The 15,210-nt window shown below is 35.6% G+C and overlaps 4 protein-coding genes across 5 annotated transcripts; 2 read left to right on the plus strand and 2 right to left on the minus strand.

Moving 5' to 3' along the window:
• The first annotated feature begins 337 nt into the window (after positions 1-337).
• Positions 338-3,272, plus strand: LOC141905556 (recQ-mediated genome instability protein 1-like). 2 transcript variants are annotated; one of them, XM_074794467.1, is made up of 12 exons: positions 338-509; positions 740-886; positions 1,024-1,131; positions 1,222-1,341; positions 1,537-1,667; positions 1,755-1,812; positions 1,893-2,012; positions 2,088-2,466; positions 2,537-2,652; positions 2,728-2,841; positions 2,912-3,007; positions 3,084-3,272. In XM_074794467.1, exons 1-12 carry the CDS (start codon positions 399-401, stop codon positions 3,243-3,245), a joined length of 1,662 nt encoding a protein of 553 aa, XP_074650568.1. In that variant the 5' UTR covers positions 338-398; the 3' UTR covers positions 3,246-3,272. The 2 variants fall into 2 exon arrangements, with proteins under 2 accessions (XP_074650568.1, XP_074650576.1); XM_074794475.1 differs by having other exon boundaries at positions 3,092-3,207.
• A 1,232-nt stretch (positions 3,273-4,504) lies between these two features.
• On the minus strand, positions 4,505-5,754 carry LOC141905571 (peptidyl-prolyl cis-trans isomerase-like 3). The gene is made up of 6 exons (XM_074794488.1): positions 5,680-5,754; positions 5,403-5,477; positions 5,215-5,308; positions 5,057-5,124; positions 4,809-4,927; positions 4,505-4,716 (listed from the first exon to the last, which is right to left on the minus strand). Exons 1-6 carry the CDS (start codon positions 5,680-5,682, stop codon positions 4,581-4,583), a joined length of 495 nt encoding a protein of 164 aa, XP_074650589.1. The 5' UTR covers positions 5,683-5,754; the 3' UTR covers positions 4,505-4,580.
• A 55-nt stretch (positions 5,755-5,809) lies between these two features.
• LOC141909728 (protein C-mannosyl-transferase DPY19L3-like) lies at positions 5,810-13,198 on the plus strand. The gene is made up of 15 exons (XM_074800323.1): positions 5,810-5,851; positions 6,080-6,380; positions 8,996-9,179; positions 9,483-9,681; positions 9,809-9,926; positions 10,006-10,140; positions 10,293-10,424; positions 10,505-10,606; positions 10,702-10,775; positions 11,051-11,209; positions 11,300-11,573; positions 11,665-11,747; positions 11,970-12,102; positions 12,193-12,348; positions 12,699-13,198. The coding sequence occupies exons 2-15, from the start codon at positions 6,108-6,110 to the stop codon at positions 12,876-12,878; spliced, it is 2,202 nt and encodes a 733-aa protein (XP_074656424.1). The 5' UTR covers positions 5,810-5,851; positions 6,080-6,107; the 3' UTR covers positions 12,879-13,198.
• Positions 13,199-13,771: 573 nt separating this feature from the next.
• Positions 13,772-15,141, minus strand: LOC141913522 (cilia- and flagella-associated protein 161-like). Its single transcript, XM_074804959.1, has 2 exons — positions 14,985-15,141; positions 13,772-14,631 (listed from the first exon to the last, which is right to left on the minus strand). Exons 1-2 carry the CDS (start codon positions 15,088-15,090, stop codon positions 13,886-13,888), a joined length of 852 nt encoding a protein of 283 aa, XP_074661060.1. The 5' UTR covers positions 15,091-15,141; the 3' UTR covers positions 13,772-13,885.
• Positions 15,142-15,210: the final 69 nt, after the last annotated feature.

A 15,210-nucleotide genomic window follows, 5' to 3' on the forward strand; every position in this document is an offset into this window, starting at 1 on the left:
AATAAAAACTTATTTTCCTATAATAACTGGGCGAAGTCTCTGGTCTTTGAGTTGCCACAACTTTTTCCTTTTCTTAAAGCTTGAACGGAATCAGTTGAAAGAAAAAACGGAATCGGTTTCGAATATATTTTCACATTTTCGCTGATTTGATGAAATTTGAATGAAAAAAGTCGGTCGTATTTGTTTTCCTACTTGGAAATCGGCCACCGAATGGCGAAACGAAACCGAACGACTCTGGCGGCCCGCGTAATTAGCGCTAACGGAAGGTGCTGCCACCAGTGGATGCAATTTCGGTAGTGGTGCATCGTATTCAAGGTCGTAGTCACCGAGCGCGCTATGAACTGTCAAAATTTATTAAACTCTATTTAAATCGGTCTGGTTGACTTGAATCAACAAATATGAACGCAAGAACGGCTCAACAAGTAAAACTGCAGTTAAAACAGAAGTCGGTGACAGTTCCAGATGAATGGTTGAATGCGTGTATTGAATGGATTCTTTCTGAATATCAGGTCAGTGTCGGTTCATCATTAAAGATTCTGTGTTAATCTAACTGAAACAAAGCTGATTCGAAAAAGGAAGTTTCAAATAACATTATGCTTTTTAAATTTTTGAATTAGCTTCAGTAGTAGCTTCAGTAGCTTTGAAATATCGCACTTTGAAGTTTGATGTTGAAAATTTGAGCAGTTGGATCAATATATTTCAATAAAGCTGTTACTGTTTGTGTGTTTTGTTTCAGCAGGAAGCCGGTTCTAGTGTCACTCAGTTGAGTCATCTGGTTTATGAACAGTGGTTAGAAACCGATTTACAACAACTCAATAGTTCTTCATTTCCTTTAAATCTCAGTAAAGATGATAAATGTAACTTGAATGAGAAATATTGTGTTCAGGTAACCGTGCAAACCCTTCTCATTATACGGGGGCTGTTGCTCAAATAGTGCATTTCAGTTAATTAACTCAAATTCTAATTGTAATCAAATGCTCAAAATTGTGAAATTTGGTCCAAATTGAATTTTGAACAATTCAGATAAATTCAATGCGAGATGCCGGAGTTTCAGCTTACAGTCAGCTCCAAAAACTGAAAGGAACAGAAAATGAAAATGAACAAGTTTCAGCTGCTCCTACTCAAACATCAGTAAGTTAATGATGTCATCATTTCAGAGATTTTATTTGTAGTTTTTCAGATTGTAATTTTTCTTTAAAGAATTTCTATATCTGATTTTAGTGGGAGCCAAAAGCAAGTCGTATGTTGATGATGTGTTTAACCGATGGTAATCAACAGGTTTTTGGAATGGAGTATAAACCAATTCCTCAAATAAATTTGAATTTACCTCCAGGAACAAAGGTAATGAAACAATGGGCCATCTATAAAATACGTCACTTTGTTGATTTTCAAACTCCTCAACATTGATGTGTATGTCCTTAATATGATGACAAAAATTGAATTGTGTCCCATTTTGCCTGAGTTAACTGTTTTTTTTTGTTCAAGGATAGGAGTAGATATTTTCACTAAAGTCTAATTTCTATTTTCTACGATCAGTTATTGTTAAAAGGGAATATTATTTGTCGTCATGGTGTTCTGATGTTAACCAGGGATAATATAGAAGTTCTCGGTGGACAAGTTGAACATCTTCAACAACTAACTCAGATTCAAATTCTAGCCGGGCATTTGTATGTACAGATTCTTACCGCATCGTCACAATATAATTGAAATAAATGAATCTATCGGTTGAAAATGTTTTCATTGATTTTGTTTAGAAATATTGAAGAAGATGAAAATGAACCGAATCGCGCAGAAGAGAATCGTCATAGACAGGTTCGGGTTTTGATAGTTTATATTTCGAATTCTCAAGGGAATTAAATTGAATATTAATGATGCTAAATATTTAACCGAAGGTTGAAGATTCTAATGAAGAATCAGTAATGATGACCACTGCTGCTTCTACTGAGATGTTGGACGATTCATTGTTTAATGATGAAATGGATCCAGCTATTTTACAAGCAATGGATGATCCCGTAAGTATTATCATGTTACTCATTTTGATGAAAACGAATTTTCATCCAATTGAATTTTGTTAATACTGATTTCAGTGGCAAGATGAAGATGATATGGACCTAATGCTTAGCCAAATACCAGAACCAATTCCAAGTCCAGCTCGACAACCTGGTCCATATCAGGTTCCAGTTCGACAACCTGGTCCAGTTCAGAGTCAAGTTCGACAACCTGGTCCAGTTCATCAACCTGGTCCACTTCAGAGTCAACTTCGACAACCTGGTCCTGTTCGACAACCTGGTCCGATTCAGAGTCCAGTTAATCAACATGTATCAGAACCTCTCTTTGCGACTAATAACCCGAGTGGATCAGGAATTGACCTGGAAACTGATTCTAATCGTGAAGTGAAAGATTTGTTGAGAGTATTGAATTGGCCGGTGTTCGAGACTCTACACGCAACTAACAACACACGACACGGTAAAATCAGATACAATCATTCCATGAATGATTTTGATGAATTTACTGTTAATTTTTCTATCTATTAAAGGAATATCAAACAGTAGATATAGAAATGATCTACACTTCAAACAGGCTCCATTCACATATCTAAGTCGAGTTGAGAAACTGCTTCCAGTCACCGAACCTCTCATATTTAGAGTAAAGGTAAAATGTAACGGTCAAGTAAGAAATTAATGGAATATAAAACGTTGACAGTTTTCTTTCTATTTCATATGACAGGCATATATCTCAACATTGACCGGTAAATTAGAATTTAATTCTGGTCAATATTGGAGCTTATCGGCTAAAATTAACGATGGCACTGCATCAGTAGATGTAGATCTCAGTGATCAGGTCAGTTGACATCTGGCTCAATGTAGTGTACTCATTATTGTATGATTTACTTAGATTATTTTCGCTGTAGTTTCTCACTGAACTGATCGGTTACACGGCTCAGGAAATGTGTAATTTTCGAAAACAAGCTTCGAAAAACCCAGAAATCAAAACACGAATCAGCCAAGTAGGTTTACAGGGAATATTTTTGAAAAACATTTCTCATACTGAATAACTGATGTTAGTTATTGCGATTGTTTCAGAGCATCAGAAACTGTCAACAAAAGTTGGTTGATTTGTACAGCATTCTGGAAATCGAAATTACTACTGATAAATCTTGCAAACCGACCGTTAAAAAACAATATTCATTAAATTCGGAACACGTGAATCAACTGAAAAAACGACTTACACTGGAGAAAAATTAACTTCATTGTGGCAGAGGACGATTAACTTCGATTCAGTGCAGAATGTAAATAAAGCTTAATTTTGTTGATTTTAAGTTTTGATTTTTTAATGATTTCTCAAGGATGACTAAGGAAGCAATGACACATTTTTAAGTAAAAATTGTGCCTATACTTAGGCAGGAATGGTTGGCCTCTGCTGATTCTGGAATTATCTTCAAGTGCTTTCCTTTCGACCAGTCGCCCTACCTATTTTAGAATAGCATCATCTGTAAACCCGATAGAAGCGGTCGGTAGAGAGTTTGTAATCTGTAAACCTGATAGAAGCGGTCGGTAGAGAGTTTGTAATCTGTAAACCTGATAGAAGCGGCCGGTAGAGAGTTTGTAATCTGTAAACCTGATAGAAGCGGCCGGTAGAGAGTTTGTAATCTGTAAACCTGATAGAAGCTGTCGGTAGAGAGTTTGTAATCTGTAAACCTGATTGAAGCGGCCGGTAGAGAGTTTGTAATCTGTAAACCTGATAGAAGCGGTCGGTAGAGAGTTTGTAATCTGTAAACCTGATAGAAGCGGTCGGTAGAGTTTGTAATCTGTAAACCTGATAGAAGCGGTCGGTAGAGAGTTTGTAATCTGTAAACCTGATAAAAGGTAGAGAGTTTGTAATCTGTAAACCTGATAGAAGCGGTCGGTAGAGTTTGTAATCTGTAAACCTGATAGAAGCGGTCGGTAGAGAGTTTGTAATCTGTAAACCTGATAGAAGCGGCCGGTAGAGAGTTTGTAATCTGTAAACCTGATAGAAGCGGTCGGTAGAGAGTTTGTAATCTGTAAACCTGATAGAAGCGGCCGGTAGAGAGTTTGTAATCTGTAAACCTGATAGAAGCGGCCGGTAGAGAGTTTGTAATCTGTAAACCTGATAGAAGCGGCCGGTAGAGAGTTTGTAATCTGTAAACCTGATAGAAGCGGTCGGTAGAGAGTTTGTAATCTGTAAACCTGATAGAAGCGGCCGGTAGAGAGTTTGTAATCTGTAAACCTGATAGAAGCGGTCGGTAGAGAGTTTGTAATCTGTAAACCTGATAGAAGCGGTCGGTAGAGAGTTTGTAATCTGTAAACTTGATAGAAGCGGCCGGTAGAGAGTTTGTAATCAGGATTTGATATACCGGTACCTAATTACAAACATTCAATAGAGCTCGCATAAAAGCGAATTCTTCACAAGGCAGAACAAAGGCAGATTGATTGTAAATGACACTTATTTTTATCAAAATAAAAGTTTTATTTTTACAGTGATTTAATATAAATCAAGTCATTTGTCCTGTTTCAAATTTACACGAGTTGCTAAATGCATTAATATAAAGCCGATATTTTCTAAGGTTCCTGATCAGCGATTGGATTGGCGTGTATAGTTATTGAATTAATCCTAGTCTCACCAACCGGTCGATAGGTTTTCTCAGCAACTTCCAGTTTTTCAAATTCATCCAAAACATCTAAACCATCGATAACCCTACAATATAAAACAGGAAAGAGATTAACTATAATACAAGAACTGGTGAAAATGTGCAGTCTATTGACATTGAAGATTTTGATGCAACTTACTTTCCAAACACTGTGTATTTCATGTCTAAATGTGGCTGTTTTCCGTAAGTGATAAAAAACTGTGAACCGTTTGTATTCGGGCCGTTATTCGCCATGGAAATCATTCCTCTTTTATTGTGCTACAAAAATTCAAACACAATCAATCAGTTGATCGATCAAATAATCAGTAAATCAATCAGATAATTAATCAGTTGATCAAATCCAGTAAAACCTAAACGTGCGGGGGGTCGAGATCCTGAGTTAATTACCTTTAGATCCTCATGATATTCATCAGCAAACTTTCCACCCCAGATACTTTTACCACCTTTACCAGTTCCTACAATTATCATTCAACTCTTTATACTAGACTATCTGTATATTAGAACATATAGATTATTGAGTGATTGAAGAATGTTGAGATAGTTACCTGAAGGATCACCAGTTTGCAACATAAAATCTTTAATATTCCTGTGAAATATACATCCGTCATAATAACCACTGGCGCATAGTGCTAAAAAATTCTACAAATATAAAATATTGTTAATGAAATATTTTCTGCGATTTGCGCTTTGGACTCAGTAGCGCAAGGCTGGTTTGATTTCACTGGTCACATACCTCACTTGTCTTGGGTACTTCGTCACAAAATATTTCTATTTTCAAATTACCTAGATCTGTATGTAACGTCACAGACTGAAATAAATAATAAAATATTTCGAATAGTAATGTCAAAAAATGTCGCAATTTAATCAACATTGAATTGAATTGAAATGTTTGAATTTAGTTTTCTCTTAACGTTTTACCCTTTTAAACCAGTATAAATCAGGTAAAGATTGACTATAAGCGGGTTAAACTTATCTTTTAATAGATTAGATATAAAAACCATCAATCTTACCATTTCAAATGAACGAATGAGTAAAGAGTTAGCTTTAAAACGCTTCAACCACCGGTGTATAGCAAGGTAATAAATGCTGATTGAATTTGATTATTGCTCCGCTAGGCGGTGCACCGGTAGATTATTCACCGGTAGATTTTATTCACGGTTGATTGAATTTGAAAAGTGATAGGTAATTCACGCTCTGCTGCAAATAAAGCCACACACTAAAAATAACCAACCCTTCTACAATTCAGTTCACACGTTGTTTGTAGTAAGTCCATTGGATGAATCAAAGTACCTGAACCGTGTCTTCCCTTTCTGCTTTCATGCTTTTAAAAATTTGGGCCCTTCTTCAGTAAAACTCGTTCCTTCAGAGATGAGATAATCAATGCTTATAAATTTCTTTTTTTCATTCCAGATTCTTCTATATCAAAATATCCTGAAAAATGGCTTCCAATAGCGACGTTCGAAAGAGGAAATCGCGAATGACCCAGAGTGCTGATTTCAAGAAGAAGAACGCTTCCAACTCGAAGAACATCAACGCAGCCAAACAGGGAGCTGCTGATCAGGGGAAAAATGAAGCAAAACCTGGATGGAATTTATTTGGAATACTGTTGAGTATTTCAGTGGGTCTCGTACTGATGACAGTTGTATCTTACAAACACGCTGAATATATGTTCACAATACATGAAAATAATCTATGGTTCTCGAATATCAAGGTAAAAACAGTTTTCATCCATTATTCTAATCTATAAACTGGTTTTCTTAAGTTTTGAATTTTTTTATTTTAAAACATAATGGTATTGGTTTCCATAGAAAAAGTGATTGGCTGTCTGATTTAATTAAAGAAAAAATATACAATCATAGACTTAAAGAGTAGTGACGTTTAAACTCAATTATATGTGATATTTTCAAAACTATTAGAAAGTGACATTGAAACTCAATTCCATCAGCCATTTTCAAAACTAAGAGAGTAGTGATCTTAAGACTCAATTCTATCAGCTACTTTCAAAAACTAAGAGAGTAATGACGTTTAGACTCAATTCTATCAGCTACTTTCAAAAACTAAGAGAGTAGTGACGTTTAGACTCAATTCTATGAGACATTTTCAAAACTAAGAGTAGAGTAGTGACGTTAGACTCAATTCTATCAGCTACTTTCAAAAACTAAGAGAGTAGTGACATTTAGACTCAATTCTATGAGACATTTTCAAAACTAAGGGAGTAGTGATGGTTAGACTCAATTCTATGAGACATTTTCAAAACTAAGAGTAGAGTAGTGACGTTTAGACTCAATTCTCTGAGTGGTCTACAGAACCATTTTTTCTCATCAATGCTGAGATTGTCTATATCTGAATTCCTTCCTCGCGCTGAGCTGAGGAGATTTTCTATTAATCATTATGTATGCATTCAATGCAATAATGTGACTACTTTTTTTTCGCATGTAACATATTGTGAACACAGTTTGATCTTATGGGTTACCCCTAGAACACTCAATATAGGTTACCCCTGGAGAACAGCGGCTAGACACATATTATTATATTATTTAGACTGACAAGATTCTTGTTTATGAGAAATCTTGATTTGACGCAATAATTTCACTTGAAGAAGGCTGGCCGTGAATGTTCAGATATGAGCTAGTTAAAGCAGTCTCAAATATCGAATAAAGACTGTTATTAAGTTGATTCACCATCGATGAGATTAAGTAGACATATTCGCCATAGATTAGAAATAAGATTAGACTAGTCTCGATTAAATCTAAGCCTAGACCGTGGGATCGGGACCTGATTAGATGAAAATCTGGAATTGGCAGTTTTTTATCGATTAAGTAAAAGGTGTTTTTCTTTTGAATTGTGTAAAACATGAATTGATACTAATGATGATCTATTAATGATGATCTATTGAGGGATTGATGGTGATCTGAACAAATATTAAAACTATTTTCAATCTGTAACATCTGTTTACTGGTGAATACATACACGAGATATTGTGCAGTCTGTCACACTAACTATAGACTGACTGACTGTATCACTGACTGTATCACTCACTCTCACTCTCTGTCTCATCATGGTTTCTCCTCATCATAACAAACGACGCAAAACTTTCTCAAATTCATCGAAAAAAACGGATACAAACGATAATAAGGAAACTAGCGGTTATTCATTATTTCTGATCGGATGGAATTTTAATAATATTCTATTTTTCGTAGCCGGTGTTTTCGCCTGTGCTTACATAGCTAGATATAATTCATCCCTTATACGACAAACGCATGAAAGTCAGCTTTGGTTTTCAAACATTCAGGTAAAGTTTTTCAGGAATTTTTAATGAAATTCTTCTTTTAAGGGGCTAAAAGTTAATTAGATTTTCAGGAAGCACCTTGCAATGAACTTCTGATTGGTTGGTCTAATCAGGGAGGGAGACTGTTTGTACTTAAATGGTTATCTCTGAGTTAAACAGTTATCTGTGTTAAATAATTATCTGTGATTTAAATGTTTATCTCTGATATCAAAAAATCATCGTATGAATTCTATGCTGATATGTATCAGTATGTTTTGAGTTGACATGTAAAATGTGCACCTGCAGTATTAAAACTGACGAACTATTATTAGTATATGTTTATACAGCTTCAAATTGCCGCAAGGTGTTTATAAAACTGACAACTATTATCAGTATTATATGTTTCATATATTCATAATTTACACGACAGCTGAAAAGTTAGAATCATCACATTTTCACTTGCTTTTTATACCATTTTAAATTGTGACAGATCCATCAAAAGAGATGCAGTCTCTCAATTTGAGTTCTATCCCACCAGGTCTCTTGATTTGAGTCTTTCACTTTGTTTGATATGAATTTAAATCAGTCCTATGAAAAGGAACTGGGTAATACATTGAAACCCGCTTGATTTGGATCGTTTTAGCCAATCCAAATTTCATCTATGTTATGAGAACTCCTGATTAAACATCATATTATTTTATTTAATGAACATTTATATATCTAGACCGTATATGGTTTCCTGATGAAGGTGGATTAGAGAGTGAATTAAGTGGATTAAGAGTGGATTAAGTCGATTAAACTGAGCGGATTAAGTGGATTGAACGAGTTTGACTATTAATGAACAAAACCCACAGTTGATGATTTCATAATTAGGGTTTTCTGTTTCTCTGATGATGGAAGTTTAGTCAAAACTTCATCAATTATGGGTTTCGTTTATTAATTTCAAAATACTGAGATTGATATCAGACTCATCTCCCCGTCAGAGATCTGAATCGAGTTCGACTATTACACATTATTCTCTGCGTCTGTGATTTACAGTATAATCTGCTCTTTTTCAGGAGGTCGAAAGAGAAATTTCATTCCGCACGGAATCGGGCCTGTATTACTCCTACTTCAAAGATATGATCAAAGCGCCGTCTATATTCACCGGTTTAAAACGTTTGATCTATAACAACGATACGGAACACTTGAGAACGATTAATATTCTACAACGATTCAATATTTATCAAGAAGTCGTTCTCAGTATAACGCATAGAATTCTCTCATTAAAGGTAACATCTCACATTTATTTAATACAGTCTTTAACAATTCATCTATGGGACCATTTATAAATAACATAAAGCAAATTTCTACCACAGTTTTGAGAACTGGCCAATTCTTTAAAATCATGGAATTTTCATACATGTCCAGAAATGACACTTGACCGAATTCTGTCAAGTGTCAATTCCGGAAAACAGAAATTGTGGCTGAAAATTCTGGCCAGAAATTTCCGGAATTCTGTCAAGTGTCAATTCTGAACATATCTGGGAATTTTTTATCTGTAAGATGTACTTTATGAATACATTCCCATTCGCCTTTTTAACCTGATTTTCTCTAAATTGCAGACCCAACCTATATTCTTCTACATAAACAGTGTATTTGTGTTACACGGGTGTCTTGTATCGGCTTTATTTGTCATGGCTTGGATGTTGAGTAGTTCTTGGCTTGCTGGCGTTTTAGCATCTTTATTTTACATATTCAATAGGCAAGCAGCATTTTAATCATAATTCTCATTAAAAAATGCTTTTTCTAACCATAAGAATCAATAAATATCTTTACACAATAATTCACCACTTCCAATTATGAAATGAATGAATGATTTTATGTTGTAGAATCGACACAACGCGAGTGGCTTACACGATTCCTCTAAGAGAAAGTTTCGCGTTACCATTCCTGTGGATACAGTTAACTCTTGTTACTTGGTTTTTCCGTCCTAATATGAAAAGAGAGGTAGAGTAACTAAAGTATTATCAATCACACAATTCACTCTCTTCTACTTGTCAGTTTTGAAAATGTTTGTATTTTGTAGAAGTTATGTTTATGGCTGATGGGAATTGCTATGTTTTGTTTTACGATGGCCTGGCAATTCGCACAATTCGTTCTACTTTTACAAGCATTCGCGATATTTGGAACAGCAATTCTCGAAATCATTCCTATCAGAAAGGTAAGAACTACTAATATTTCAGCGGAAAGATTGCTGTCGAAAATGAAAATTGACGATTTCCGTAAAAGATAGTGAACAAATTTGAAATTTTTGAAAAAATGTGTGTAATGTCTAGTATAACTGACTGATTGATGTAATTTTATATTTTATAGGCTCAACGCGTGATGTTAATTCAGATGTGTTCAGTTTTACTCGTGGCTATTCTACAGTTTGGAAATCAAATGATGTTATCAGCTTTAGTTCTCAGTTTTATTCCGGCTGCATTTGTCGTTTTCTATATCAAGGTATTTTATTCGTATGAAGCCTGTTGCTCATTGACTGTGAATTCTATGTTTGAATTATGAAATGTTTTTCTCTTACGCAGGGTCCGCGAAGCTCTGGTAATTTTCTGGTGAAAATAATCAAGCTTGTAGTATATATCGTATTAGTGTTTGTTCTAACTGCTGCAATAAACGTCTCTGTGAAGGTAATGTATTTTACTGTAGGTTTTTCATGTTATACGAGAATGAAAAGATTATTGTTTTTACTGATATTCTGTACGATGACTGCATTATACTTTAGGTTCTAATCACTCATGAATCCGATGCTCACGTTTTCAAATTCGTTTTAAAGAAATTAGGAATGGGAGATCCACGGTACGTAGCTACTGTTACTGATAAAAATCATCACCTTATTTTTACGGGGTCCAGTTTCATGAGGAAGTCGAAACTTAAAACGGTTAACTTTGAATTGTTAGCCACAATAAAGAAGCATCAATAGCAATTAAAACATAAATTTTAGTTTAATTTCCTCTGGAGAAAAGGGACCCAGTTCCACAGTTGTGAGTTAAGATTGGAACTGAAATGACACAGACAGAACTGGCCTCAATTACCTGTGTAACAGTAAACTGATACTTGTTATTATATTTCAGTGATTTCGATACAAATCTATATATTTGTAACGGTGGTTTTGAATTTCTACCGTACGATACGTTTGAGAGACTGACTGGTAATCTTGTTCTACCGTTCTATATCGGCACACATTGTGTTCTGTTACTCGCGCTTGTTCATACCGTATTCAAATTCTGGTGGTACGTATGAATCTATTCTTTCAATCAACGAAAAAATTGTTCAGTAAAAAAATGATTTATTTTCGATTTTTCTGAATTCTTTTTTTTTAGCGGCGCGAACAAAGATCCATCGAAGTTTGGATTTTTCTCACAGAGACCCGAGTTAGCTTACATTACGATACAGATTGTATTTTTCGCCGGCATGGCGATGACTACTTTACGTTTCAAATATCTGTGGACGCCGTTTATGTGCGTGTTAGGAGCGGTAGGAATCGCTGATTTTGGATTCTGGAGAAAATGGCTTCCGAAACAGTTCGATAGTTTCCACGTCGATGCTGTCAGACACGGAGTGACAGTGATAGTTATTGCTGCTTTATATATGAATGTAAGTTTTTTTATCTTGGGCCGGTAGCTCAAAAACTGTTAAACTCTTAACAACTGTTGATCATTAAATGTATCATATTTCATTATGTTAGTGTATGCCGGCAGTAACTAAAGAGTTAGAAGATTTGAGGGAGTTTTATGATCCAGATACAGTTCAGTTAATGGAATGGATCAAGTAAGTTTATCTGAAGTCAACTTTTCTGATATACTTTTTGAAACCGAGATCCACAATTGTGAGTGAAGATTTAATTCAAGGTTTAAAAAATCTAGTCAAGAATAGTGGAACTGGATCTTGCTGTATTTGACTCTAGACTACCTTGAGTTGAATTAGTTCATGTTTAACCGAGATCAGTTTGAATGAGCCGCCGTATTTTGAATTGTTTTGTTTTTTCTGTAGCAAATCGACATTAAAAGGAGCAGCGTTCACTGGTAGCATGCAGTTACTAGCCGGGGTCAAACTGTGCACCGGACGACCACTTACTAATCATCCTCATTATGAAGATAAAGTGCTTCGTGAACGCACGTTGGAGGTAAGATCCACGCAGATTAATATCTGTGCGTTATAGAACAATCTCAGAAATATCTTCCAATTTTTAATGCGTCTCTATTTTATTTTGCAGCTCTATCAAATGTACGCTAAAACCGAGCCCGAAGTGATGTACGATATATTTCGTAAATATGACGTCAGTTATTTCATACTTGAAGACAGTATATGTTTAGTGAATAAAGCTGATGGATGTGGTCTTCCTTCATTACTAGATTTAGACAATGGCCTTGTACGTATATTTATTTCAGATTGCTTCATTGAATCCTGACGTGATCAGACTAGTTGCAGTCCATTTAGTTCATGAGCAAATCCCACAGTTGATGATATAACAGTTTATTCTGACAGTTTTGACTAAACTCCATCATCGGAAAAACAACATAATAATGATAAACAGTAATTTGAAATATAGATGTTACTAACTAAAGGGTTAGGGATAGAATCTAAGGGACAATGATACAAATAAACCAGACAGAATAGATTTCAAAACTTTGAAACTGTCACAATACATTGTTAAATCATCAACTGTAGGTTTTGCTCGTTATTGTAATAAAAAAACTATGAATGAATGTTTTATTTTAGATTCCAGATGGCTTTAAACCACAGGATGTCACCGGACTAAAGAGGTCAAATGTACCGAGATTCTGTAACGAGATAAGATACGGCAAACCAGCTTACATGAAATTCTTCAAATTAGTTCTTCATAATAAAACATTCCGCGTTTATCAGGTTCTTACTGAACCAACAACGAACCACAAATAATTCTCACTCCTTCTTTGTTCAGTATTTCTTTAATTTATATAAAACGACTCAATTTTATGTTGACACTTTGTCCTATATTCTTTGATAGAAATTACTTTAGTAATGTTTTGTACTGTTTACAAATTGTATTCTGCCCTTGAGAAATTATTTATTTATTTATTCGTTTGTTTGTTTTTTGTTGTTGGTTTAAAGTGTATATAAATGGGAGTTGGTGTTTGTGTAATGAGACTCTGCGAATAACTTCATTTCATTATATCTTTCCATTTCACTATATCTTTTCAAGGACAATAATTTTATTTACAGAGATCGAAATAAATGATGAAGGGGTTTGACTAGAAATCATATTGTTGTTTATTGAATGGGGTTTATTTCATTTTCATTATCGTGTGAATTTAGAAATATCGCAGCATCGACTGAATTATAAATTAGTGCCTAATGAATGTCTTTGATTTAATGTGTAATATTCGCATGCCACAGTAGGCATTAGATTGTTGAAATTATGACCGTCATGTGCTGCCCCTATACACATCGTTAACGGTAAATGTGAGAACTAACTATTTACTCACATGCCGCAGTAGAAATCTTGTGAGTTGAGTTAGTTCACATGTTCACCGCTTATTGAATATATAGCGGCAGCACTATACGGTCAATATGCGCCCACGAGTGGCGGGCCGGACTCGACTCACCGAGACAGAAACTATAAAAAACTGCTGCTATCTTTTTTAAACAAATTAATAAGATGTGTCAATTGAAATCGATGTTTTTCTAATAAAAAGGTGCCTCATCCTGTCCAATCTCAAACTTTGTGAGCTTAAAGAAAAGTCCAGGTTCATATTGATAATCTTTCATCAAGCGTTTATTTCTTTCTATCGAAAATAATACATAGAATCTTCTGATATTAGAATTTAATTACATAGATTATGATAAGTTATAAATAGCCTCACGAAACAAGCAGAAAAACAGGAGCAAAATCATCATCAGTAATGAATGGAATGAATGTTTATAATCTAATTATTGTTAAGGACATGTGGAGCGATATCGTCGCCCGGAACCGAACAAACGAACATAAAATGATTCACATCCATCTCCGCTCGATGACAATCTAAATACGTATGGGTAGAAACCTCGTATTCCCAGCCGAACGGCGTGCGTAGTTTATATTTCTGTTCGACGGCTAGGTTGTGATTAGTTTGCACGTGATTGATGATAACCTTCGTATTCGCGTGAACCGGCGTGTGTTCATATTCCATACGAAGTTTCGGGTTGAAATGAAGAACTTGAAATTGCGTTCCGAACGACGGATTAGGGACGAGAGAAACGCTGTTGTGTCGAGATTTACCCGATACTTTAGAGAACGTGAGAGCTTCGCTCGATAGATACAACCTCTCGTCGTCGTCCCCGGTGCACAGATAGAACGGTTCCCGATACGCGAGGGTCCCCGTCGTCTGACCGGTCGTGCTCGTAATTACAAACACGTTCCTCGCCGACGCCTCGGTATTTTTGGATCCGGATACGCCGCACTCGGCCGGTATCGAGCTACCCGAGTGAAGAGCGCTCGGGCTGATATTGATACTGATGACGTTATCATCTCGCGGTTCGTCCCCGGACGCGTGTTTCGTACGATCGACCGCTCCCGGATTTAAAATCATCACTCGGTCCCCGAAATGAAGATACCCATCTCGACTCACCGATAAATCTACTTTATTCAAAACTTTATCTCGTAATTTACCAGATTTCTGGATCAGAAGCTCACCTGAAATATCAACCAAAAAATCCCTTAATGCTTTGTTCATTGATTACAAGAAAAGTATTTTAGCCTTACACATTATTTGAAAAAGATATTGATACAAATTGGCCTAAATTAAGGTCAGCAGAAATTAGGGTCCAGGTCCTACCAGCAGGTCCGGTAATACGTTAGATTTAACCATTGGGGAATGTTCAGGGTAAGGGTTAGGGTCAGGGCTACACTCTAAGTACTGAAAACTTCCATTTGTTGAAAGAAATGAAATTGTCATTGAAGAAAACGACTTTTTTATTTTTTCATGAAATAATTCTTCTTTGGCCACTTTGCTGTTGACTGGAACTCTACAATAAATGAATTCTTACCTCTTTCTCTCTTCTCAATGAAATCTTTTAAGATATCATCTTCTAGATACAGATTTTCGCACCAGTTTGCTACTCTAACAGCTGGGTTATACGTCCTTACGCTCATCTTGTCAATCGAATCACTGACTGTATGAACTGTCAACCATTTGTAAACAACTCGTCGTTAGGGGTAACCCTAGACTCTATGACGTCATTGCTGGTGACCTTGTCCCGCGGTTCGAATCCC

Source organism: Tubulanus polymorphus, chromosome 1 (genome assembly GCF_964204645.1).
Source record: "Tubulanus polymorphus chromosome 1, tnTubPoly1.2, whole genome shotgun sequence".
NCBI lineage: Eukaryota > Metazoa > Nemertea > Palaeonemertea > Tubulaniformes > Tubulanidae > Tubulanus > Tubulanus polymorphus.